The 25,199-nt window shown below is 43.3% G+C and overlaps 1 protein-coding gene across 1 annotated transcript in view; it reads right to left on the bottom strand.

The window, feature by feature from the left end:
* Positions 1-9,334: 9,334 nt before the first annotated feature.
* The window catches only part of LOC135050651 (chymotrypsin-like elastase family member 1), a gene marked incomplete at its 3' end in the record, with an annotated part of 35,035 nt that continues 19,170 nt past the window's right edge, over positions 9,335-25,199 (bottom strand). Inside the window, exons 4-8 of the mRNA XM_063957078.1 lie at positions 22,063-22,188; positions 19,988-20,124; positions 18,580-18,725; positions 15,754-15,903; positions 9,335-9,343 (exon numbers count right to left, since the gene is read on the bottom strand). Of these exons, the coding sequence (XP_063813148.1) occupies positions 9,335-9,343; positions 15,754-15,903; positions 18,580-18,725; positions 19,988-20,124; positions 22,063-22,188 (568 nt within the window). The remainder of the gene's footprint in view (positions 9,344-15,753; positions 15,904-18,579; positions 18,726-19,987; positions 20,125-22,062; positions 22,189-25,199) is intronic.

Raw genomic sequence — 25,199 nt, 5'->3', positions numbered from 1 at the left:
ATGAATCAACCTATGACCTTTTGTTATAATGCGAAGCCGAATTCCTGTGTCCAATGAACAATGAGATTGTAGGGACCATTGAATTGTATTGTGTGTGGGGCATAAATAGCAGGCCGACCATATCCAACTTCACTCTCTTCAACGGTTCTCATTGCTGATAATCGGGAGCTGGATATCGAGGCGCATGCGATCGTTCCCCTTGTGCGTAAGTTCTCTCCGTAATCATATTGTCTTACTGTGAGCCATTTCTCTCTCTCCCTCTCTTCTCTTTCTCTCGTATTTTTCCTTGATTAGACTTGAATTGTATTGTATTGTATTTCCTGTGTAGTTATCTGGTTAGTTGGTTTATGTTATATTGTAGTGTATGCTTTGTACTGTGATTCCTTTTGCAAGTATAATAGTCATAATACACATAATAGGTTTCGGACCCTAAGCCCAGGTATCTGTGTATTCTTTATAGTGTTAAGTACTCCCTGAGCATCGGTGACACTCAAGCAGCTTTGTAGTTAATCAGGTTACACAAGGTTGCACTTACACTTTGTCTCTACATTAAGGTTTGCTGTGTATTTCATTGCTAAAGGTATAGATATAAAGGTTTAACGTTGTGAGCGTCTGCATCGCTGGTGATCTCCTCGTGGTCCCTAGCGCTGCTACGCTATAGCGAATCATTACGATAAGTCAACAGCCAATAGTCTGCCTGCCTGCGATCACTTGGCCGTGAGTGAACGTGACGCCTGAGCGTCTCGATCACGGCTAAGCGATCGATACGCAACTTGCGTACCCTTACGGTACTTCTTACGTAGATAGCGTACAGTGTTCTTAGACCTCATAAAGGGTTATATACACGATAAATATTTAGCTTTATCAATTGGCGGCTCGTCCTGTCCTTCACATATCTGCACTAGGTAGATCAGCAGACATTATCCCTCAGCAAAGGGCGGGAGGTTGTCTCGTAGTGCTGACGGGATAAGCGTCTGCTTCGCTTAGATAAAAGAGTGCTGAAGGAATCCGGGAACCGGAGGTAAGAACAAAACGCTAGTGTCTTTTAAAACTGTTTATTTTTCTGTCTTGCGTACATACGCACGCACACATATATATCTGCATTTCCGTTTCATTTTCGTATATCATTCTCCTGTCTGCCAGTTTTATAGTTGATAAAAAAAGTGCCAAAAGAGATTTGCTGTTATTTCATAGTTTAAGAGTAAAAGTAATATAGTTAAAAGATAGACAAACACACAGTTTTGCCTGGGAGATAAGGCGAAGTCAGTGTGTTGTGTGGTAGATGACCAGGGATCATCTACATTGATAAAAATATAAATTGTGTTACGGTGGATCTTTGCTTTGCGTGCACGTGTCCCTAACAAAAGACTTGTGTACGCAATCCAAAGGCGGACGCACGCAGCGTACATTACGCAACGGAGCGTCCGGTTACGCCCACGTAGCTCAAGTCACGATAAGTTGATTTTTAACGCAACGCGATAAGTAACGCAAAGCGGTAAATAGCGCCACAGGCGATAAATAACGCAAGTCTATTTTTGGAAATCCAAAATTTAAATTAACAGATCCTGCTCCTAATTGGTAACACAGCTGGGCTAAAGAAAAATTTCTGCGCAGAAATAGAAATAGAAGCAAAAGTGTACATGTGATGAGTGAGTGTTTTTGTATTACATAAGTTTATATAACTTAAAGGTTGAACCACAAGAAAAGTCGAGTACTCGTGAGGTACACGCGTGTAAGTGACGTGCACGGTGGCTAGGGAGGCATCCTTGGTTAAACATAATATTTGAGCATTAGAGTATAGCGGACCAGTATAGAACAAGACCAGGAGGTCAGACCAGGAGGTCGTACAGAACAAGACCAGGAGGTCATAGTAGACCAGCAGGTCCAGGTACAGTAAACAGGGAAGTCCGCTATACAGTTCAGAGGCACAACACCAAGAGAAGGGTTGGTGCAAGACCCATATAGGCCGTACAAGCTCTGGCTGAAGGAATTCGCAGTCGTAAGTTTCGATTCCATTGGTCTTTCCGTACACAAGCTTAGTTGTTTGTGTACTGAACGACTGGACCGCACGTAATTGTGTACAGTAGTTAGTAATCTGACCTAGTACCATTAGAGTAAAGGGGTCACAAACGCTATTTGTACATTCTGACGTGATTTGTGTAATTTTTTATTTTTCAAGAAGGGAAGTTCGCTGGTCACTCAGGAACTATCTGACAAACCTCACCTTTACTGGAAAGAGTAAGTGTTCTGCGGATAACCCTCGCATGTTCCAGTAAACAACGGTTTTTATAGGTGCCCTGGGTCGAGTGCGCCAGCACCATATCGGTGTAATCAGGTCGCATTGGTCGGCGTGGGCGAGTGAGTGGGGTACTCGGTAAACCGCCACCGTCAGCCTATTGTGAACAATCTGGTTTTCTGTAAGGGTTCGCTGAAGACCTTGATATAGAGATCAGAGGTAGAGCCAGCAACGCCTGCAGAGTTATGGGGGCCAGTTGTTCAGGTAGGGGGCGATCAACCTCGGTTCGGGTTGATTCAGTGGTCCGACCAATTGGGTCGGCCAGGTATATCATGTGTGAGAAATATGGAAGTCACACAGAGGTTTTATGTGATGAATGGGAGAGAATGACGGTACAAGACCGGGAGAAATTCCCAAGAATAGGTAGCTTCAGCCCAGAGGTGTTACAAAATTTAAGGAGGAGGATATGTCTCATAAAATCAACAAAGAGACGAGTTCAGCATTATGATTATTTACAGTTGTGGCAACAGGAAGGTGAGATACAGAGAGGTTTGGCTCAGGCGGCGGGATCTGGCTCTAACAGAAAACTGATTGCCACGGCCCCGCCGCCACCATATATATCAGGAGAGAAGTTGATTACGGAGAAAGACGCACTAAAGTGTAACACAAAATCACTTAGTAACTGTGTAAATGTTAATGATAATGTTAACCCATTAACCCATGCAAGTTGTACCCTGTTTTGAACTTTCCTCAGGAGTGTGATCAAGAGGACGAAGCGACAACGATTTCAGCGCTCTCTCTAGCAGCCACCATAGCAGAGACCACAGTAGGCAAAACAACACCCACGAGATTAGTAAAGGCCCCTAGCGGAGGGATAGGTGAGGTCGTATCAACTGGTAAGTACGGCACCATGCATTATGCTGAGACTATTTCACCACAAGCTGTAGAATCTACACAGAATGAGGTTGTTAGAATTACTCCTGTTAGGGTAATAGCAGTTCCCAATGGGAAAACAGATGTATCAGGAGCCACTCCCATAAGGAACATTGCCATGTACAGCCCATTTTCCCGAATGGAATTAAGGACCATAGTGTCTGAATTCCCTGACCCTAGAAAAGATTTAGTTGCCAGCCAAAAATACATCACAGACTTAGGAAACACTTTAGAGCCCAATAATAAAGATTGGCAGATATTGCTAAAAGCTTGTTTACCCTCCAATGTCGACTCAGCTCAATTTTTAGCTGATTGTGGACTAGATCTGGATGTACCTCTTACAGATGTGTACAACAAAGATAACGTAAGAAGGATAAACTTACAGTTAAAGGAGCATTTCCCAGCAGTTGTTAAATGGAACAAAATATTTTCCATTAAACAAAAAGAGTCAGAAACAGCTGCAGAATATTTTCACCGGGCACTATTAGAAATGGCAAAGTACACTGGTATAGAGGACATTAGGACAAATCCAAACCATCGAGAAGTAGCAGTATCTGTACTAATGGATGGTTTGAAGGAAACATTAAAGGCAAGGGTACAGACCACGCAACCATGTTGGCGAGGTCTGTCAGTGTCCACTTTGAGAGAGGCTGCTATTGATCACGACCGAAACATCACCAGGCACAGGGAGTCGCAGAGTGATAAGCTAATGTCAGTAAGTATACAGGCTCTGACCACAAAGCATCCTGCGTATGTACCATCCAACCCTGTGGGTAAGTCAACTATGATAACATGTTATTCTTGTCAAAGACAGGGACACTATGCACGAGACTGTAGAGCGAAAAATTTGCAAAGATCATACCAACCCCCTAGACAACGACACGACACACGACATTGGGAGCAAGGTCCGCAGAAACGGAGTTATGAGCCACATACAGGGGAAACAAAAAGATATCCCCCAAACAGAGACTGGCATGCCTCTGGTAGTTCCCAACTATCTCCCTCACAAATAGTTGCTGCCAGCGGGATTCAGGGAGGTCACCATACCCAATAGGGGTGTGGCCATACCTGTAATCTGCAGCCAGTGAAATTGATTGCCAACCTTGAAAGTGAACCCGAGGTCGCAATTAATGTAGCTGGTAAAACTTTAAACTTTCTTGTAGACACAGGGGCGGCCAAGTCAGTGATAAATTCGACAGTGGGCATGAGGACCAATGGTAGGACAATTCCAGCCATGGGAGTAACAGGAGTAGTCCAGCACTACCCTGTTAGCAAACCAGCCGAGATTACAATAGGGCCTTTGCATACCAAGCATTCCTTTTTGCTGGCTGCATCGGCACCAACCAATCTCCTGGGAAGAGACTTACTGTGTAAAATGGGGTGCGTCATTTATTGTACTCCTGAAGGTGTATTCTTGGACATACCTGAGAATCACGCTCAGGAAGTGCGAGACACGTTAGACTCCCCATCAAAATTAATGTCACATACCATTATGACAAATAGGAATCCATCCCAAGTAGAAGAGATGACATCTCAGATACCAGAGTCACTTTGGACAAAAGACGGACAGGACACTGGATTAATGGCAAACGTAGCTCCAGTAGTTGTACAAGTAAAAGATGGTAGGATAGCTCCAAAAATCCCACAGTATCCTCTGAAGCCAGAGGTGGAGTTAGGAGTTTACCCAGTAATAGAGCGCTTGCTACAACAGGGCATTCTGGTAAGAACGTCCAGCACTGCCAATAGTCCCATCTTCCCTGTTAAGAAGAGTGGGGGGAGGGGTTACAGGCTAGTGCAGGATCTAAGGGGGATTAACAAAATAGTTGAGAGTCAGTTCCCCGTAGTGCCAAATCCAGCTGTCATCCTAATGCAAATCCCTCCCACTGCCAAATTTTTCACTGTTATTGACCTCTGCTCCGCTTTCTTTTCGGTACCTCTGCACCCTGACAGCCAATATTTGTTTGCATTCACATACAGAGGAGTCCAATACACGTGGACTCGATTTCCCCAAGGTTTCATAGATAGTCCAAGTATATTTTCTCAGGCTTTGCATGATTGTTTACAGTCTTTCCAACCAGACAGTGGATCAGTATTGATACAGTATGTGGACGATTTATTACTGTGTTCAGATTCACTGGAAGCATCTCTGAAGGATACGAAACAGCTCCTGTTTCATCTTTCAGACACCGGACACAAGGTGTCCAAAGACAAGTTGCAATTATGCCAAACTAAGGTAAAATATTTGGGACACTGTCTAACACAAGGACTGAGACACCTGACCGCTGATAGAATCCAAGCAATTAGAGACATGACCCTGCCACAAACCCAGCAACAGATCAGAACGTTTTTAGGAATGTGTGGGTATTGCCGTAATTGGATCCCAGGGTTTTCCATTTTAGCGTTACCTTTGCAGGAAATGGTCTCCTCGAACAAACCTGATAGGATTTCGCATACAGACGAGTCCGAAACAGCATTTGAGAGACTCAAACAGTGCCTAACGCAGGCACCAGCACTAGGTATGCCAGACTATGGGAAACCCTTTGAACTATACGGAACAGAAAGTGCTGGTTGCGCGGCAGGCGTACTAACCCAAAAACACGGTGATGCCAGCAGGCCAGTTGCATACTACAGCGCTCAGCTAGATACGGTAGCGCGATCCCTCCCCACATGCTTGCGAAGCGTTGCTGCGATAGCATTGCTAGTGACAAAAAGCGAAGATGTCGTGCTAGGCCACAACCTCACAATCCATACGCCACATGCGGTATCAGCCTTATTGAATTCTGCCCAAACCAGACACGTCTCATCAGCGAGGTTTACAAGATGGGAATTAGCACTAATGGCCCCCGTAAACATCACCATAAGGAGATGCAGTGCATTAAATCCTGCAACATATCTCCCAGGTGTGCCTGGTCAGGCACAAAGGGTGGAAGGTGAGAGTGCTGGGGAAGGAGGATTTAATACAAAGGAAGATACACATGATTGTATGGAATATTTGACCCAAAATTTTACCGCAAGGCCTGACATCAGTGACAACCCACTGGAAGATGCAGAACTCACGTTCTACACAGACGGTAGTTGTCACAGACAGTCAGACTCGGGAGACTTGTGTACTGGATACGCAGTCGTAGATGACCAAGACACCATAGAAGCGGAACCGCTAGGCCCACCTCACTCAGCCCAGGTTGCTGAACTGGTCGCCCTAACCAGAGCATGTGAATTGGCTAAGGGTAAGTCAGCCAATATCTACACCGATTCTAGATACGCATTCGGGGTAGTCCATGATTTCGGAGCCCTATGGCGCCTCAGAAATTTCATGACGGCAGCTGGTACACCGGTAGCGCATGCAGCTCACATAAAAAGGCTTCTAACAGCGATACAGGAACCCGACAGAGTGGCTGTTATCAAATGTAAAGCACACACATATAGCCAAGACCCGGTATCACTTGGTAACAGCCGAGCAGACGAAGCTGCTAAGTTAGCAGCTGCTACCCCCATACAGACAGACACCACACAACTGATGGTATTCAATACCATCAACACACAGAAGTTGTGTAAAATGCAAAATTTGTGTTCCACACAGGAAAAGGCAGTCTGGAAGGCAAAGGGATGTGGCCAAGAGTCCTCAGGACTCTGGACGGATGGACATGGTAAACCAGTGGCCCCCAGAGCATATCTTCCATGTCTGGCTGAAGCAGCTCACGGGCTGACTCATCTAGGCAAGGAGGGAATGTGCAAATTGGTAAGAGCCTATTGGTGCGCCCCAGGATTCTCCTCTCATGCGAGTAAAAGAGCAATGTCATGCCTTACCTGTCTGAGAAAGAATATTGGAAAGGCAATACCTACAGAACCATCCCATATCCCACCTGCCGGCGGCCCTTTCCAGGTAATACAAATTGACTTCATTCAATTACCCCCTTGTCGGAATTTGAAATATGTACTTGTTTGTATAGATGTTTTCTCGAATTGGGTCGAAGCATTTCCTGCAGCTACAAATACCGCTATGTTTACAGCTAAGAAAATTGTGCAGGAATTTGTATGTAGATATGGTATCCCTAGAATAATCGAAAGTGATAGGGGTACCCATTTTACAGGTGATGTCTTTCAAGGAATGTGTAAGTTGATGGGAATTGATAGCAAGCTGCACACTCCGTACCGTCCACAGGCGAGTGCGAAGGTCGAAAGAGTGAACAGCACTATTAAAAATAAATTGAGTAAAGTGATGGCAGAGACAGGATTGACATGGCCAGAAGCTTTACCCATTGTATTGTACAGTATCAGAACCACTCCCAGGTCCCCTCTTAATCTGTCCCCCTTTGAAATCTTATTTGGTCGACAACCGCATGTCATGATTAACCCTCAGGATGATTTGAAATGTAACAATGAAGTAACTGTAAAGTACTTGATTAACATGAGTAAACAGTTAAGGAATCAAAATGATAATCTAAAGTTGGTGATTCCTGATCTACCTGATAGTAATTGTCATGACATTGAACTTGGGGATTATGTAATGATACGAAATTTTCTACGCTCAGGTTGCCTTATTGACAGATGGGAAGGACCATACCAGGTCTTATTGACTAGCACTACAGCATTGAAGGTTGCTGAGAGAGAGACTTGGGTCCATTCATCCCACTGCAAGAAGGTTGCTGATCCAGAGAAGTCCCGTGATAAGGAACAGACGGTAGAGGTTGTATCACTGGAGTGTCTGTTCCAGGAGGACTGAGGCGGCACCTGAGCCTTGAAGACCGAGAGCTGTTGTCGACTCCCCACTCCCTTTTATTGTTTTTTTTCCACTTCCCATCCCCTCTCCCTCAAATGTATTTTTCCTCCTTCTCATTCTTCTTCGTCTCCTCCTCAAAGATGGACTTGCCCCAAGAGACTGTGATCCGGATTTTCCTGTTGACCATGATGTTGACCAGAGCAGTCTGTTCCGGCGAGAGTACCATGGAGGTCGATAGAGGTTCTGGAATGAGTTCTGATGATAAAGATGGAGGCGTAGTTTTCCAAGATCAACCTAACCAACTAGCAAAGGCGAGTATCAGAAAACGATCCGATAGCATTGACCATAGAAGAAATTGTGACGGATTGTTAGCTGAAGAAAATTGTATCTGTAGGCTCTGTAACAATGTCATTGAAGATGGGTGCATTAAGAAATGCCAATCCAGTTTTAATATCCATATGGACCGGCATCCATTGAGTGATTATCACTCCTTAGTGGGTAATGTATTAAACAAAACAGATTGTTGGGTATGCTCTCAAGTACCTCAGGGTCATAGCAAATCAGGGCTAGTACCATTTCCTTTAACGATAGGGGAGGTACTTGAGTTAAATGGTGGGAGACCGGTGGACCGGAGGTTTAATATCTCCAGCCCTCCTAGTTTGAAGCTCCACCAATACCACGTGGATAGGTCCCTATTATGTTTTAACATCTCCAATCCCAGAAAGCCGGGAAATTGGGAAGTATCATGGAGTAACCACACCATGACCTTTTCACATAGAGCAGATAGAATGCCTACAGATACAGAGCTTGTACGCCACATAGCCAGTAGAGGAAAATCTTTCCGGTATAGATACACCTTAGGAAATAGGATTACTAGAGTTGGAGAAGTATCACCAGGATACTGTGCACATATCGTACAACCTGATACGTGCATTAAGCAGATGGAAGAATTAGGGCTAGGAGATTTCACCTGGAAGGTGTGTAATATGGTAATGTCTTTCTCCGTCCCATATGTTCTCCCCGATGATGCATATTTCATATGCGGGAGAAAGGCGTACAAGTGGCTTGCCCCAAACTCTGAAGGATTGTGTTATATTGGAAGAGTATTGCCTGAAGTAATGACTGTAACTCATGATAAAATGAAAGACATACACCGTGGTGCCCAAGCTCCTTATACTCACACTCATTACGAGCACCTCGTTAAAAGACAACTGTCAGAAAGGTTAGAGCATCCGGCCTCTGATCTGATCCATGAATCCACCGGGATTCAGGTTCTGGTGGCGTTAGATTTCACTCGCACCGCTCGAGGAGTGATGAATTATAGATACATTTCCGCACTCGCCAATTTGTTAGATAATATCACTGAAATGTATGATGACACGTTTAGATACACTGGAAGAGAACTTCAAGCTTATAAAACAGAACTGGTACAGCATAGAATGGTTCTTAATTACCTCACAGCAGTGACAGGCGGATATTGTGTTACATTGGCAACACAGTACGGCGTGAAGTGTTGCACGTATATCACAAATAGCACCGAGGATCCGGTAGAGGTCATAGACCAAAAGATGGACGATATTCTCCAATTAAAGTGGGAATTTCGCCGAAAACACAATCTCACTCTTGCTGCTGTAGGTAATGAGCTGACTGGTTGGGTGTCATGGTTGAACCCGCGAAATTGGTTCTCTGGTTTAGGAGACTGGGCTCAAGGAGTCATAATGGATGTTGGGAAGTTTCTACTATGTATCTTAGGTGTCGTTATATCGATTGGATTGATATTTAGATGCGGGCAGGCTTTAATGAGGTGCAAACAAAGTACCAGAGTGATGAGTTTGAGGAGTGAGGAAACTGTAATTAACCTGGATTTGATTTACGACCCAACGATAGAAACAATGATGTGATGAAAATGCGATTTCTACGGTCCGTTTCTTTCACCTGTTTTTCTGGTTTTTCTCCAAGATAACAAGACCCCCTTGGACGAGGAAGTTGATGAGACGCTATACAGACAACGGATAGACCAAAGAAGAAGTTTTGACCACTTGAGATATGGACACTTGATGAACTTTGCCATGGATCCCCAGTTTCCCTAGAATTCTTAAAATTACGCTAGCCCAACATTTTTTGTAAATCTAATGGCATTGACAAAGCTTATTGCTCACGCTTAATGAGCAAAACAGCGCAAAGAAGACGACTTTCAACTGATACCGAACAAAACTTCAACCGACAGATGTACATTAACCTGACATAGAATACCACCGCATTTACCGTAATTATGTCTTTTCTTCATTTCTACAACCCTCAGGTAATGACACACATAGTATAGGGAATACAGGCACAGATATCAGCAATCACATATTCCCCCATTCATGTATCATCAACTAAAATGTGCTCCCCATTTTGTTCAAAATCCGAAAAGAGCTCGGTAAAGTTTGACAGCCCATCCACAGACCTGTACCACGGGATAAGAAGGAATTCAAATGTATACTTCGCAATACCTCGAAGCTTGATTTACAACACGTACGGCACGATGATACATGACCCCCCAAACATGGACTCATACACACATGCTTCTGCTATCACACTAGGTCATACCCTCTTCACACCTACTCCTCTCTCCTCCCTCACCCAACCATGGAAATGAATTAACCCCTGACATATATTTTTCTCCTTTTGAAATGTTTTAGAAGGTGGCAGTTATTATTGACTGCCAAAGGGTGGACTGTCAAAGTCAGAAAAATATCTCTATACACACTGCCATATTTGCACCTCACACTGGTCCACGCTGCGCATGCGTGCGCTCTCCCGTGAAGGCGCATACCCGCTGTTGCGTGCACCCGCTGGTGCACGGTATGCGTATTTACGGTAAAGTTTGTGTAGTCGTAGCGTGCGACTCAATCGTTACACATTTTCACAAATAATGTATTTTATAGATCATGGTCCCTTTGATAGATTCTGAAAGTTTGGTTAATATAGAATGTTTATGAACAGAGGAATCCCTCTTTGTTTGATACGAAGGGTCAGATAGGAGTAATACTGTGGTGTTTAGTATCCATCGGAAGAATATTTAATTAGAAATATTCCGGTGTTGGTTTGAAGCAGATCAATCGCTCGTGCGAATAGTTATGGACATAAGAAGTTTTTGAACATTTACTTTATTTGCACTTTATTACCCATGCGGCGGGAAACCCAGTTTCCCTCCCACCTGAGCAGTTGGAAATAGTCACAGCCCACCTGTTTGAATCAACCTATGACCTTTTGTTATAATGCGAAGCCGAATTCCTGTGTCCAATGAACAATGAGATTGTAGGGACCATTGAATTGTATTGTGTGTGGGGCATAAATAGCAGGCCGACCATATCCAACTTCACTCTCTTCAACGGTTCTCATTGCTGATAATCGGGAGCTGGATATCGAGGCGCATGCGATCGTTCCCCTTGTGCGTAAGTTCTCTCCGTAATCATATTTTCTTACTGTGAGCCATTTCTCTCTCTCCCTCTCTTCTCTTTCTCTCGTATTTTTCCTTGATTAGACTTGAATTGTATTGTATTGTATTTCCTGTGTAGTTATCTGGTTAGTTGGTTTATGTTATATTGTAGTGTATGCTTTGTACTGTGATTCCTTTTGCAAGTATAATAGTCATAATACACATAATAGGTTTCGGACCCTAAGCCCAGGTATCTGTGTATTCTTTATAGTGTTAAGTACTCCCTGAGCATCGGTGACACTCAAGCAGCTTTGTAGTTAATCAGGTTACACAAGGTTGCACTTACACTTTGTCTCTACATTAAGGTTTGCTGTGTATTTCATTGCTAAAGGTATAGATATAAAGGTTTAACGTTGTGAGCGTCTGCATCGCTGGTGATCTCCTCGTGGTCCCTAGCGCTGCTACGCTATAGCGAATCATTACGATAAGTCAACAGCCAATAGTCTGCCTGCCTGCGATTACTTGGCCGTGAGTGAACGTGACGCCTGAGCGTCTCGATCACGGCTAAGCGATCGATACGCAACTTGCGTACCCTTACGGTACTTCTTACGTAGATAGCGTACAGTGTTCTTAGACCTCATAAAGGGTTATATACACGATAAATATTTAGCTTAATCAGTATGCTGCCGGGATCCCGACGTCGGTAAGCTGACCGGCGGTGAGGAGACCGCCGGTCAGCCATACTACACCCCCATGGATATACTTGAAACCTAGACCATTGGGGTGTCTTGTTTACCGCATTTCAGAACCTCTGACCTTGGCTATAGAACGCCATCTGTTACATGCATTACAATATATGGGGAAAGCAAGTCCAGCTTAGTTACTTTCAGAGACAATAAATCCATGATGGGAGAGCCCCTCTGTTGGACCCCTATATGATTTTACTTCAACTGATGGAGGCATTGCATCTACAGTATGACAACGAACAATATGAAGTGGACATTACTTTAATATTAATTAATTTATGTCAGCTGTGGAATTGTTTTCCTCTACTGATGCCTTTGGGTAATAATCTTGTTTGTATGCCTAATACAAGCCCATTCAATCTACTGTATATAATATCACAACCAGCAATATACAAGATGTAATTGACCTAATTTATTGCACTGATAGCCTTGGACTGCCCATCAAAGCTACCAGGGAATACTTAGGTGGGTCCCCGTAATTCCTGTTAGGAAAGGTTGTCAACACCAGTGGATTTCATGAAGAAAATGAGCATGGTGAATGTTGGGCTTGTATCAACAAAGCCACACCTTTTGGCTGCGGGGCCAATACCATAGCAGGTGAGGGGATATTTCGCTCAGTTGTTGATTCTTTCTATCATTTTAATTTCTTTCTACCCTTTACATTTTGTCCATAAATAGAAAGAACTGCAGTAAAATAATGTATGTGAAAAATAGTTTTTTAATAGGATTTCCACAGAAACATAATTAAAGTGATATTAAACCAATCCATTCCAAATATTTCATCAGTCATGATCCAGTTGTCTTTGTTTAATCCATTTAGATGTTCTGAAAAAAAGCAAAAAACACGCATGTAATAAATTTCTATGTAATGTACTATAGTAGTGAAGAACAAAGTTTTAATTGACATATCCTTTTTGCTGAAAAATCTTTCTGGAACATCATGGGAAAGGTAGTTTATTACCAGTAGGAGTGATTATTATCCATGTTTAAGATGTTGCTGGACCCACTATTAAGTTTTATTTATATGGTGCCACCAAGTGGTTGTAGGAGCATACATGGAGAATTACAATAGTAGAAACAAACAACACCATGTGAAAAGGTTCTAATGGACAGTACAATGGCAGATACCAAAGAGCGAGATGATTATATAGAAAAATGAGTGACAGCTATTGCATACCTTCCAACTGTCCCGATTTTCGCGGGACAGTCACTTTTTTGCTCTGTCCTGCTGTCCCTCCCGTTGGCCACAGTGTCCCGTGGTAGTGGTGGTGGTGGTGGTGGTGGTGTGAGGGGGGGGGGGGGCAGTTGGGAGGTTCCATATCACTCGCTGCTCTGCTTAGTTCAGAGCAGCGCTGAATAGACACAGTGCTCATGCGCACAGCATCTATTCCAGTGAGCCAGAAGGACTGGGGACATGGCCAGCAGCTCACAGAGCGCTGGCCATGCCCCCACTATGACAAAAATGGGAGGCGTAGCTCGCAAGCGCATCGTTCACGTGAATCCATTCTCCCTTACCAACAGGCCTCGCCCTTTTTTGGCGGTGCGCAAAGTGTCCCGCCTGCAGACCTTTGGATGTTGGGAGGTATGCTATTGTCATGCCTTCAGCATATGTTTGTTATACAGTATACATCCTATTTCTGTGTTTTAGAGTCATTTATATTATCAGCCCCATCTAGTGGTCAGCACAGAAGTCACTTAATTGTGAACCTCACGGGCCACCTTAGCAAGGTTCTCAGTGTATTCTGAGTATACTGGAGGCAGCCATTTCACTTCTTACATGGGGGTCTATTCATGAAGAAGTGAAAAGAGTGGAGAAGTTGCCCATGGCAACTAATCAGCTGCTCTGTATAATTTTTTAGAATGTAAATTATAAATGTTACTTCAATGATGATTTGTCGCCATGGGCAACTTCTCCCCTGGCTCACTTCTCGACAATTTTCACTACTTCATGAATAGACTCCATGGTCAGCCAGATATTGACATGTTTGCTCTCCTCAGCATAGCATCTGGTGCTGAGTTTCTCACCCCTAAATCTGCCATTATAGATCTGCTGACAGTCAGTTATGTATGTCAGCTGTATTATTTTACACTGTAGCCAATCCTTTGCATGTGTAATTTCATTTTGTTTGCATACAGAGCCGGCCCTAACCAATATGATGCCCTAGGCAAGATTTTGGCTGGTGCCCCCTAGCACCGCCGCTAGTTCTGCAGGAGATGCCTGGCATGAGTCAGCTGGCAGCTCTGCTAACGTCGTGCGCCTTTTGTTTATGAAAATGCATCTTATTTACATTACTATGTGGCTAGGCTGCACAAGCAGCTTCTGCTGATTAAAATGATATACAGCATGCCTATATTCTGTGTGCGACTGTGGCTGTATCTGCATACGAAATGCTACATTACATTGATTTCTAGGAATACACTGCAACGTAGCATTTCGTATGCAGATACAGCCGCAGTCACACACAGAATATAGGCATGCCGCATATCATTTTAATCAGCAGAAGCTGCTGGTGACCCTAAGCATACCAAATGCCATAGGCATTTGCCTAGTTTGCCTATGCCTAAGGCCGGCTCTGTTTGCATATAGTAGTTTGTTCGTGTTTCTACATCTTGCATATTTAAATACATGTTGTATGCATGTTGTAATTGCATTTCAGAATTTCCTCTATTATATAATAAACACCATTCTTCAGACCATCACATCTCTTTGGATTATTGTAAAGTAGAGGTGGTTATGCTGTAGGCCTAGAACCTAGGCCCTCATTCCGAGTTGTTCGCTCGCTAGCTGCTTTTAGCAGCATTGCACACGCTAGGCCGCCGCCCTCTGGGAGTGTATCTTAGCTTAGCAGAATAGCGAACGAAAGATTAGCAGAATTGCGAATAAATAATTCTTAGCAGTTTCTGAGTAGCTCGAGACTTACTCCTACACTGCGATCAGCTCAGCCCGTTTCGTTCCTGGTTTGATGTCACAAACACGCCCTGCGTTCGGCCAGCCACTCCCCCGTTTTTCCAGACACTCCCGCGTTTTATCTTGGCACGCCTGCGTTTTTCCGCACACTCCCAGAAAACGGTCAGTTTCCGCCCAGAAACACACACTTCCTGTCAATCACACTCCGATCACTTCAACAATGAAAATTCTTTGTTTGGACGTAAGTAAATCTACTAAGTTTTGTGCTAAAATACTTAGCGCATGCGCACTGCGTACCATGCGCATGCGCATTTTTGCCTTAATCACTCTGTTGCGAAAATCGGCAACGAGCGAACAACTCGGAATGACCCCCCTTGTCAAGAAGACATTAGTGAAAGGCAGAACAGTTATTATCAGTAGCACTCAGTGGCACTGTGAGATGTACTGACAGAAAGGATCAGAGTTGCTGACTGGGAGTCGGAATATTGGAGACAAGGACAGTACAGGGTGAGGACCAAGAGGATGGAGGGCCCTGCTCGTGTGAGCTTACTGACTAGGCGGGTGTTAGTACTATTCCTACAAGCCATATAACAGAAAGGAGCAGGAGAACAGTAATGCAAAGGAAGATGTAAATGAAAGAGGTAGGACGAGAACCAGCTTATACTGTATCAGAAGAAAGTAATAAATATAAAAAAAATATGTATTGTTTGACTTGTTTTGTAAAAATGTTAAGTCTTTGAAATATACACATTATATGTATAATTTAAAAAACAAAACCCCTCTTACATTGTTGATCCAGGAGATGTAAGCTGACACTCTGGTGAACACTGTGGGCTTTAGGTAAGCATTGCATCCAAGGGAGGACACGAAGCTAGCAATACCATGAACCTCGTAAACATCACCAACTGCACAGTTCAGAGGTCCACCAGAATCTCCCTACAAAAACACAAAAGTTACATTTCTGAATAAGTATCAATCACCTGTAAATAAATGTAGCCCAGCATGTTAGACTGCTATTGCTTTCTGATGGTGTGCCGGGCCCATACAATAATGGGCCTAAATATGCCATGCACTCTTATGAGTGACAGTTGCTGCAGTCAAACCCACGCATGTAACCTTAGCAGCTAGTTAGCAGGTATAACTATACACGTCAGTGCAGTAGCTAATTACATTTGTATTAGTCTAACAATGGTATATACTTTTTTTTATCAATGGTTCTCTCATTAAAGAAAGAAGTGGAGTTTGGAGAAAATCCCTGCGCTCTAGGTGCAGCTATAGTTAGTGTGGACAGGAGTATATCACCAAATACACTCCAAAGGTTACACGTACAAATAGAATTTTGGTACACACTCACAGTAGCGCGCCGTATAGTAACAATACAATAAATTATATAAATAATAAGTTCTCCTGTGATTCTAGAGAGGCTTCACTTCTCAAGAGGTCTAGTGTTGATGAGGTATTTTCCAGCCGTCTCCGTCAGTTCAATTCGTGGGAGAAAAGAAGGGGGGGACAAGAAAGAAAAAAGCCTCAGTTCCTATATCATACACATTTGGATGTGAAAATATAAAAGGATGAATCCTCAATCTTCCTCCTTATGGGTGGTGTATGTTTCTTAAAGTTCTTATGGGGTCACCCTTGTGACAAAACAGTCAATTGTGTGCTCACAATGTTCTTACACAGAGCATAGGAGAAAATTCTTATAAAGGTTTCTTTTCCCGTCACAGTTAACCGTACAGAAAATGGGGGAATGCTCACATGTGTGCTTACATCAGATGGAATATGGATAAACACATCAAGGTTTCTTTTACCGATCCTCCCTGATTCCTTCAGATAATTCCTCGTGACTTCCCCAGTGGGGCCACAGAAAGTAAAACAGAAGGAAGTGGTTAATAAAAGGATTTCTTAAAAAGGTATTCACCTGTTAAGGGTACCCTTAGTTAACAGGGTGGTGATGCAAAGGTAGGTATGTATGGGACCACCCATATAGTGACATCGGATAGAAAAAAGGCAGCTTACATGGGGGCTTACATGTAAACAAATATTGAATCACACATAAAGGTATCTTTCTTTAAAGGTTCAAATCTCACATGGGATAATCTGAAATGCTCACTTTAACCGCTTACATCAACGGAGATGGTTCAAGCTCATAAAGGTTTCCTTTCCCAGTACCAGATGGGTTCAGATAGTACCATAAAAAATGTTCTGGAATCCACGTGATAAAAACAGTTCTTTACATTTATTCCAGAAAAAAATAAAAAGTACAAATAACACAATAAAAGTACGAAGGACCTCTGGGTTTAGATGCCAGATGCCAGATTGCTGGCCAGCAATTCCATCTGGCATCTAAACCCAGAGGTCCTTCGTACTTTTATTGTGTTATTTGTACTTTTTATTTTTTTCTGGAATAAATGTAAAGAACTGTTTTTATCACGTGGATTCCAGAACATTTTTTATGGTACTATCTGAACCCATCTGGTACTGGGAAAAGAAACCTTTATGAGCTTGAACCATCTCCGTTGATGTAAGCGGTTAAAGTGAGCATTTCAGATTATCCCATGTGAGATTTGAACCTTTAAAGAAAGATACCTTTATGTGTGATTCAATATTTGTTTACATGTAAGCCCCCATGTAAGCTGCCTTTTTTCTATCCGATGTCACTATATGGGTGGTCCCATACATACCTACCTTTGCATCACCACCCTGTTAACTAAGGGTACCCTTAACAGGTGAATACCTTTTTAAGAAATCCTTTTATTAACCACTTCCTTCTGTTTTACTTTCTGTGGCCCCACTGGGGAAGTCACGAGGAATTATCTGAAGGAATCAGGGAGGATCGGTAAAAGAAACCTTGATGTGTTTATCCATATTCCATCTGATGTAAGCACACATGTGAGCATTCCCCCATTTTCTGTACGGTTAACTGTGACGGGAAAAGAAACCTTTATAAGAATTTTCTCCTATGCTCTGTGTAAGAACATTGTGAGCACACAATTGACTGTTTTGTCACAAAGGTTCTCTCATTAAGATTACTTGCGCAAATAAAAATATTGCTATATTTTAATGTCATATAAAGACTAGGAATGGTTTGTAATTAAACGTGATATCTAAGTTGTGCATGCAAAAGTCCATTAAGCTACAGTTTCTATTGTAAAATGACTTTGCGGCATATTTATTATTATATGCAGTCTGCCACTGATATTAATGATTCCTTATCACCACAATTGGCTGCAATAAGGAATCATTATTTGTCTGAATGTATTATCACTGAGTCGCTGGGACAGGGGCTGCGGTAGGAGTCTGTCACGGCGATCAGTAGAAGTAAAGAATTTGCACCTGACGTGCGGAGGTGCATGTATGAGAATAATAAATTCTGCAAATATAGCTCACAGGCTACAATGGGTTAATGCTGTTCTGGAGCTTGGTAAGCCCGACAGCCTGGCAGCACCCACTATGGTCCTTAATGTTTATAGGTACTCCCAGAAAACACCAACAAATATTATTTGATAAATAGGCTCCTTTCTCTCTGATTTAAAAGCTTATGCACTAGGGTTCGTTTAAGTGCAGAAATAATCAAATGACACTCTAAGAATCAGCAAAAATGATGTAGCTTACATTGCATCCAGCCTGGACTCCATTACCACCAGCACAAACCATAGTGGTCTTGACAGTGCTGCCCCAGTAGGAGCTAGTAGAGCAAGTTGCGTGGGCCACCACGGGCAGAGGGGCCTGTTGGAGGATGGATGGCAGAGATCCACCGGCTGTAGAATACAATGAAAACAAATTCTATTAATCTTTGAAGTGTTATACAATATTATTTATATTTGGCACCAGTCATGGGCTGGTGGAAGGCTATGGGTCTGTATACTGCCTTATACAGCCGTTTTTGTAAACATTCCATATTGCCAGCATTGCCCTATAAAGTGATCAGCTAGAATATTCATGCTACCAGTAATACAGTGATATCAATTATCTGCCCACAGTATTAGGCAGTAATATGTAACAGTAGTAATGTCAACATGTTAGCAGTTGTAGGTTTGCTCAATATTATATGTAAGAAGAGTAATGCTAGATACTGTAATACACTAGCTGTGTTTATAGTAATATCAGTAACATATCAGGATATGGGTAATGATATACAAAGAGAGAGTGCGGTCGTGTTATGAATGACTGATCACAGCAGTATGTACTGTCTCCATTTCTCTTCCTTCCCCTGACAGCTGTGACAGCACCACTCTGTGAAGAGCATCACAGGCCTGTTACATTTGGCAATTAATCAGATGCCTGAGCCTAAAGGGAAACCTTGAGGAGGCCTGGGATGACCACCATGGCCATTGTTTTCTACTGACAACACTATAAAAGTAGGTTGACAGGCAGCCATTCTTACTGACACATTTGGCAGGATGTAATGGAGTCCGAGATCGCTGAAGGTGCGGGTTGCTGGCTAATCTTGGACATTTTTTTAAAGGGGCAATCACTTACAAGGCATGGTTGTGCCTTGTAAGTGCCTCTTTAAAGAAAATATCCAAGCTTGGCCAGCATCCCGCACCTCTGGCAATTTCAGACTCTATAACATCCCGCTGCTTATTAGGTTATTATAAGCGTGTCTCCAAAAATGAAAGTAACAGTGCCATCTAGGGAAACAGGAGAATAAGGTAGGAAAGGGTCTCTAAGTTTGTAGTGCATCAATAATATTGGACGGCACTATACTAGATACTAAATACTATACTACAGTATGGGGTAAATTTACTAAATCTTCTAAAAATGAAAAGTGGTGATGTTGCCCATAGCAACCAATCAGATTCTGTCTATCATTTCTCTAATACATCCTAAAAAATGATAGAAAGAACTGATTGGTTGCTATGGGCAACATCACTTTTAGTAAATATAGCCCTATCTGTGTAGTATATTAGTAAATAATTTTAGAAAGTTGTGAATATTTACTGGACTTTAGGTTTTTTTTTTTACTGAGCTGTCAAGACTATATGTATTAGGACATTCCATCAATCACAATAAAACATACTGGTAGTTCTTCCCCATCCTGTGATGGTACAGGCATAATTGTTAGCCAGAACAGAGCCATCTGCGGGCAGGGCAGCCAGTTTTACATAGTTGTTCAAGGTGGCGCTGGCAGCCAGATGGAGGATGGCAACATCATACCTGCCAAGGAATACATAAGAAGAATCAAGATTATTCCTGAAACCCTGAAAGACCTTCAAAAATGATCTTTATTATTAATTCTGTAAGTATTTTGTCACTTAATAATAATAGTATAATTATCAGGGCTGTCAAGAAATGTATTGGATTATGGAACTGTGGGAGCGTGGCCAAGTGTTAGGGTAATCACCCCAATGGTGAATACCCGGGCATCTGCAGAAGCTGTGAGCCACTGAAGGAGGTATGGTTACGCCACTCGGGTCCACAGGCAGGCCTCAGCTCAGGAACTTTGCACCCACCTCTCCTGATATTCATATAATAGTTCATCATTAAAACTTGGGCCTAATTCAGACCTGATCAGTGCTGTCCGTTTTCGCATAGCAGCCGATCAGGTCTGAACTGCGCTGGCACGTGCCAGACAGCCGACGGCCGTCTCAGCCCTGCGATCGCCTCTGCCTGATTGACAGGCAGAGGCTTTCGCTGGGCGGGAGAGGGCGGTCCGGCGGCATTTGGCTGCTGTTTTAGGGGCGCGGTCCGGGCAATGCAGGCGTGCACGGACCGTGCGGGGGGACGGGCCGCGGCGGCTGCGTGACATCACACGCAGCCGCTGCAACCCTCACAGCGACGAGTAGCTCCCTGCCAGCACGCAGGAGTTGCGCTGGTAGGGAGCTACTCTTCAAGTACAAAAGCATCGCCGGTGTGCAATGCTTTTGTACTTGTGTGTGGGGGGTTCGGGCCTGACATGCGGGGCGGACTAGCCCTGTGCTGGGCGTCCCCCCGCACATCTGTGTGACTGACCATAGATGTGCTAAATTTAGCACACCTACGATCAGGTCTGAATTGGGCCCTATATACACAGCAATACCAGCAAAGATACTTTCAATTCAAGAGACAGTTCTCATGACCAGCAGAGTGTCTTGGATTATTCACTGTGCAGAAATATATTAGATGCCAGTAGTGAATAGTCACTGATAAAGTTGTGCTCATCAGTTACATCTCAAAATAAAACATCAATCAAAAAATGAATTTTTTTACATTTAAAGTTGTTTATTACCATACATTATATGACTTGTTATTAATCATGTGATCTATGTACATATCATATTAAACTATGCATTATTTGACTTGAAGGACAGGTGATTTGTGTTATATAAAGGCAGGGAATTCTGAAATTGCCCAAAAGTCAGAAGGACAGCTCTGGAATGTAATTAGAGTAGCACTAGTTTGAGATGCTGATGTATTGCTTTGCAAATTTTGAACTCTAAATACAATGTTATCAAATATTTTAAAGTCAAGTGACCGGCAATAGGTCCTTTCCGAATTTTCTTTTGCAGGTTCTGATCATCCCTCTCTGTGGTAACAGAATATTCTGTGTAATGCTGGATTATTTTTCAGAGGTAGTGACTACAGTACTGTACTGTACTTTTGTTTTTGGAGCCCCTAAGTGGGATCTTCCCTGTGCAGAAAAGTAGGCTTACCTGCCAGCTGTTCTGATTTTATTTGGGACAGTCTGACACAGTGCAGAAAGCCCACAGGGCAACATGAGCCTTGCATGCTCCTTCCTTTACTTACTGTTGTACAGTGACTGACTTAGGAGGAGTAGGGTCAGACGGTGACTGAGCAAAAGCCTTGACACGTTACCGATGTGACAGGGTAGGGGGGTGAGAGGAGAAGGCAGTGTACATGTACTGCTTTAGGTGACACAGAATCCTGGAAAGCATATGGTGTGTCACCTTCTCATATATGGTGTTGGGTTTAGCTGAGTTGTAGAAGTTTGTGTCTCAAAATAAAATAAAATAAAAACAATACAATTGCAAATGTTATACAGTGCATTTGGTGTAAAATATCAGCTAATCACTAATTACCATGTGGCTATAGATATAGCCTATGAACAAGCTAAGATACATACTGTACAGTTTTTTGGGTTAGAGAAACTCTTACCCAGCAGACACACTGTTGGAGTTCCAGCTGGCATGCTTCCTGATGGTGGACACAGCGATAACCTGCTCAGTGCCTTCATTCACACTAAGGTTGTGGTCTCCAAGTGAGACACGGAAGGAGACAACCCTGTTAAAGTGAAAGTTAAGACAGCGTTTGTGTGCATTCTCGATAGCCACTCACATGTTGCATAGGGTACAGTATGTGCTTGTCCATTATGTATGTTAAAAAGTTTAATAGGCAGGCGTGGGCATGCGGCAGAGCTGAGCAGACGTGTACTGAGGGAGCTCCATCCACCGGACCCCTAAAGTGCTTAAACCCTGGTCTCTGGACACCTCTGCACTACCTGAGTCACTGCCCATGGTGGTGAGAAGCCCGCTGCACTCACCCCGTGAGGTGGGACCGTCAGAGACTGCCTTTCTGAGCCACGGCCTATCTCTGATCCGGAAGCCGGGAGCTAGATTTTCTACTGCTGCCCGGCGGTGAGCTCTGTGGCCAGATCGCGGACATGACGGCGGAAACGGGAGCCTGGGAAGCTGAAAGGTAACAGCTGACAGCTGCTCCTATACCCCCCTTGGTCCTCTCTCCATTAGCCCTCACCACCACAGCTTACTGCAGCTTTCCTTGCTGTGTTTTACTAGCCCAGGATACAGGAGGGGGCAGCCATCTTCAGACTGCAGTGCTTGCTAAGCTCCTGACGTATAGCTGCAGAGCTGCCCTGTATGCTGGATCACCACAGTCTCTAACTGGGCCCCATTCCCAGTCTACCTGCATGCTACCCCACTGGTTGTGGTACTCAAAGGCAAACTGACACAGTCTTTCACTGCACATCATCCTACCTCATTGGTATATACATAACTCTGCCCTGCCAAGGCTACAAGGAAGCTTGAGCTCTCCTATATTCTCTCTCATCTCAACATGTGAGTGCTCCGCTTCCCTTCTCACTGCCACTCATGTTTGACTAACTTACATGTAACTATTGAGACTTAGTAAACCTTTTTCTACTCTTCTTTTTTTACTGGATTCCTGCTGTGTCGGTAGGATATACATATACATTGCTTGAGCCTTTTTTATGTCAAGTTATGCCTCCCAAAAGAAACAGACCCGATTCCCTCCAAAATCTCCTTCCCTCCCCGGAAAACCCTCCAAATATCTCCCTCACAGGGTAGTCCCCCTCAGTCCACCAACCCAAACTCTGTTGTGTCAGATGTCCTGATGTCTACTTTCTCAGCTTCAGGAGTGAACTGCGAATCGGATGCACCTCTGACTGTGAAGTCCCTTTGCCAAATTCTGTCAGCCTTCAAGTCAGAACTTTCTAAAGATCTAACATCAGCTGTCCATGAGGTCAAGACCGAATTAGTTGCAATTGGTGACAGGACTGACCACTTAGAATGTAAAATGGAGGAACTTGTCGCCTCTCACAACGATTTGATCTCCTCATATGATCGTCAGCAGCAAGATCTGGAACAATTTAAGACAAAACTAGCGGATTTGGAGGACAGATCTCCACGCAATAATATCAAGATTAGAGGCATCCCCGACTCAGTCTCCAATTCTGAATTGGAATCCTATGCTAGTGCCTTATTCAGAAAACTTCTCCCAGCTGCCGATGCCAAAGAACTCCTGATTGATCATATTCACTGTCTCCCAAGACCCCGCACGGTTTCGTCTGACTTGCCTAAAGATACTCTCCTCCGAGTTAATTTCTTTACCATTAAAGAACGTCTCTGTACCTTGGTCCTCCGATGTCCTAGACCTTTTTCCCCTCCACCGGGAAGGGAAATACTTGGTAAGTATTACTTACATTTTGAATGTTGAATTTTTTCTTTAGCTCTATTTACATCAGGTTTACTCTCCCATTAGCTTCCATATATTGTTTTTAGAGGCTGCTTTGTGGGCGTTGCTATGTCTAACGTGTACTATACATAGGCTGTATGTTAGCCTCTCCCCTTTTATGCTCCTATGCCAATACAACATATTTTACATGTTAACATTTTTATTGCTGTTATGTTTGAGTGGCGGTATACACTCCGCCTGGTTACCCCCGACTCTTTTTATACTACTGCAATTTTTCCTGCTCTCCCTCTCCCCTGCAGTAGTCATGCAGGTCCAATATACCAGACGTTTTTGGTTTCCTTCCTGTGTCCTCCAGCTAATGCTACGCTTCCAGCTCTCCCTATGTTTCCCTCCCTCCTCTATTACAGATATTCACTATTTTACTGTCCAGCAAGGTGATCTCCTCATAATCGGTTGCTATTACTTTATACCAAAACGTTTTTGCAAATCATTTCTGACTTATATTTTCAATGACGAATCTCCTTTCTCTCAATGTTAAGGGATTAAACTCTCCCAATAAACGTAGGTTAGCCGTCTCTTTTCATAAACAAAAGGCAGATATTGTTGCTCTACAGGAAACTCATTTTTCCTCTATTAACCCCCCTCTCCTTAACAACAGTAATTTCCCAGTAGAATACCATGCAAATGGCCCGTTTAAGCGTAATGGGGTTGCTATATTGTTTAGTAAAAATGTTTCTTTTGTTCTTCACCCCCAAATCACGGACAACAGTGGCCGCTAGTTAATCATTACAGGCCTCCTAAACAACAAACTCATTACCTTAGTGTGTCTCTGTGCTCCCAATTCTAACCAAGTACCATTCCTTCGCAAACTGTTCCTCTTAATCCACACATTTTTTGTACTAGGTCACTATAATGTAGTTTTGGACCCCAAGATAGACAAATTCCATCGCCCTTCTCATACCATCCCGTTCCCTGGATCAATCTAATCCTATATGACAAATGGTCTCTTCAAAAAACTAAAGACATTGATATCTTGCCAATTACCTGGTCTGACCATGCCCCTATTATATGGAAATGGAATCTCAATACTACCCAGACTTCTTCCTGACCATGGCGTCTCTGCCCCACCTCCTAAAAAATCCCCTGTTCAAGAAAATAATTCTAGATTCAATAAATTCCTATATGGCCATTAATTCCCCTCTAGATACGTCCACTATAAACCACTGGTGTGCTTTCAAAGCAGTTACGCGTGGGGCTGCCATTCAAGCTGGAGCCACTCTTAAAAAGCAAGCAACCAACTACAGTCAGATTTAGAGGCTAAACTGAAGGACCTAGAAACTGAG

The sequence above is a fragment of the Pseudophryne corroboree genome, chromosome 2 (assembly GCF_028390025.1).
Source record: "Pseudophryne corroboree isolate aPseCor3 chromosome 2, aPseCor3.hap2, whole genome shotgun sequence".
NCBI lineage: Eukaryota > Metazoa > Chordata > Amphibia > Anura > Myobatrachidae > Pseudophryne > Pseudophryne corroboree.
Note: the sequence above shows the minus strand (reverse complement) of the source record. Positions and strands in the feature narration are given on the sequence as shown.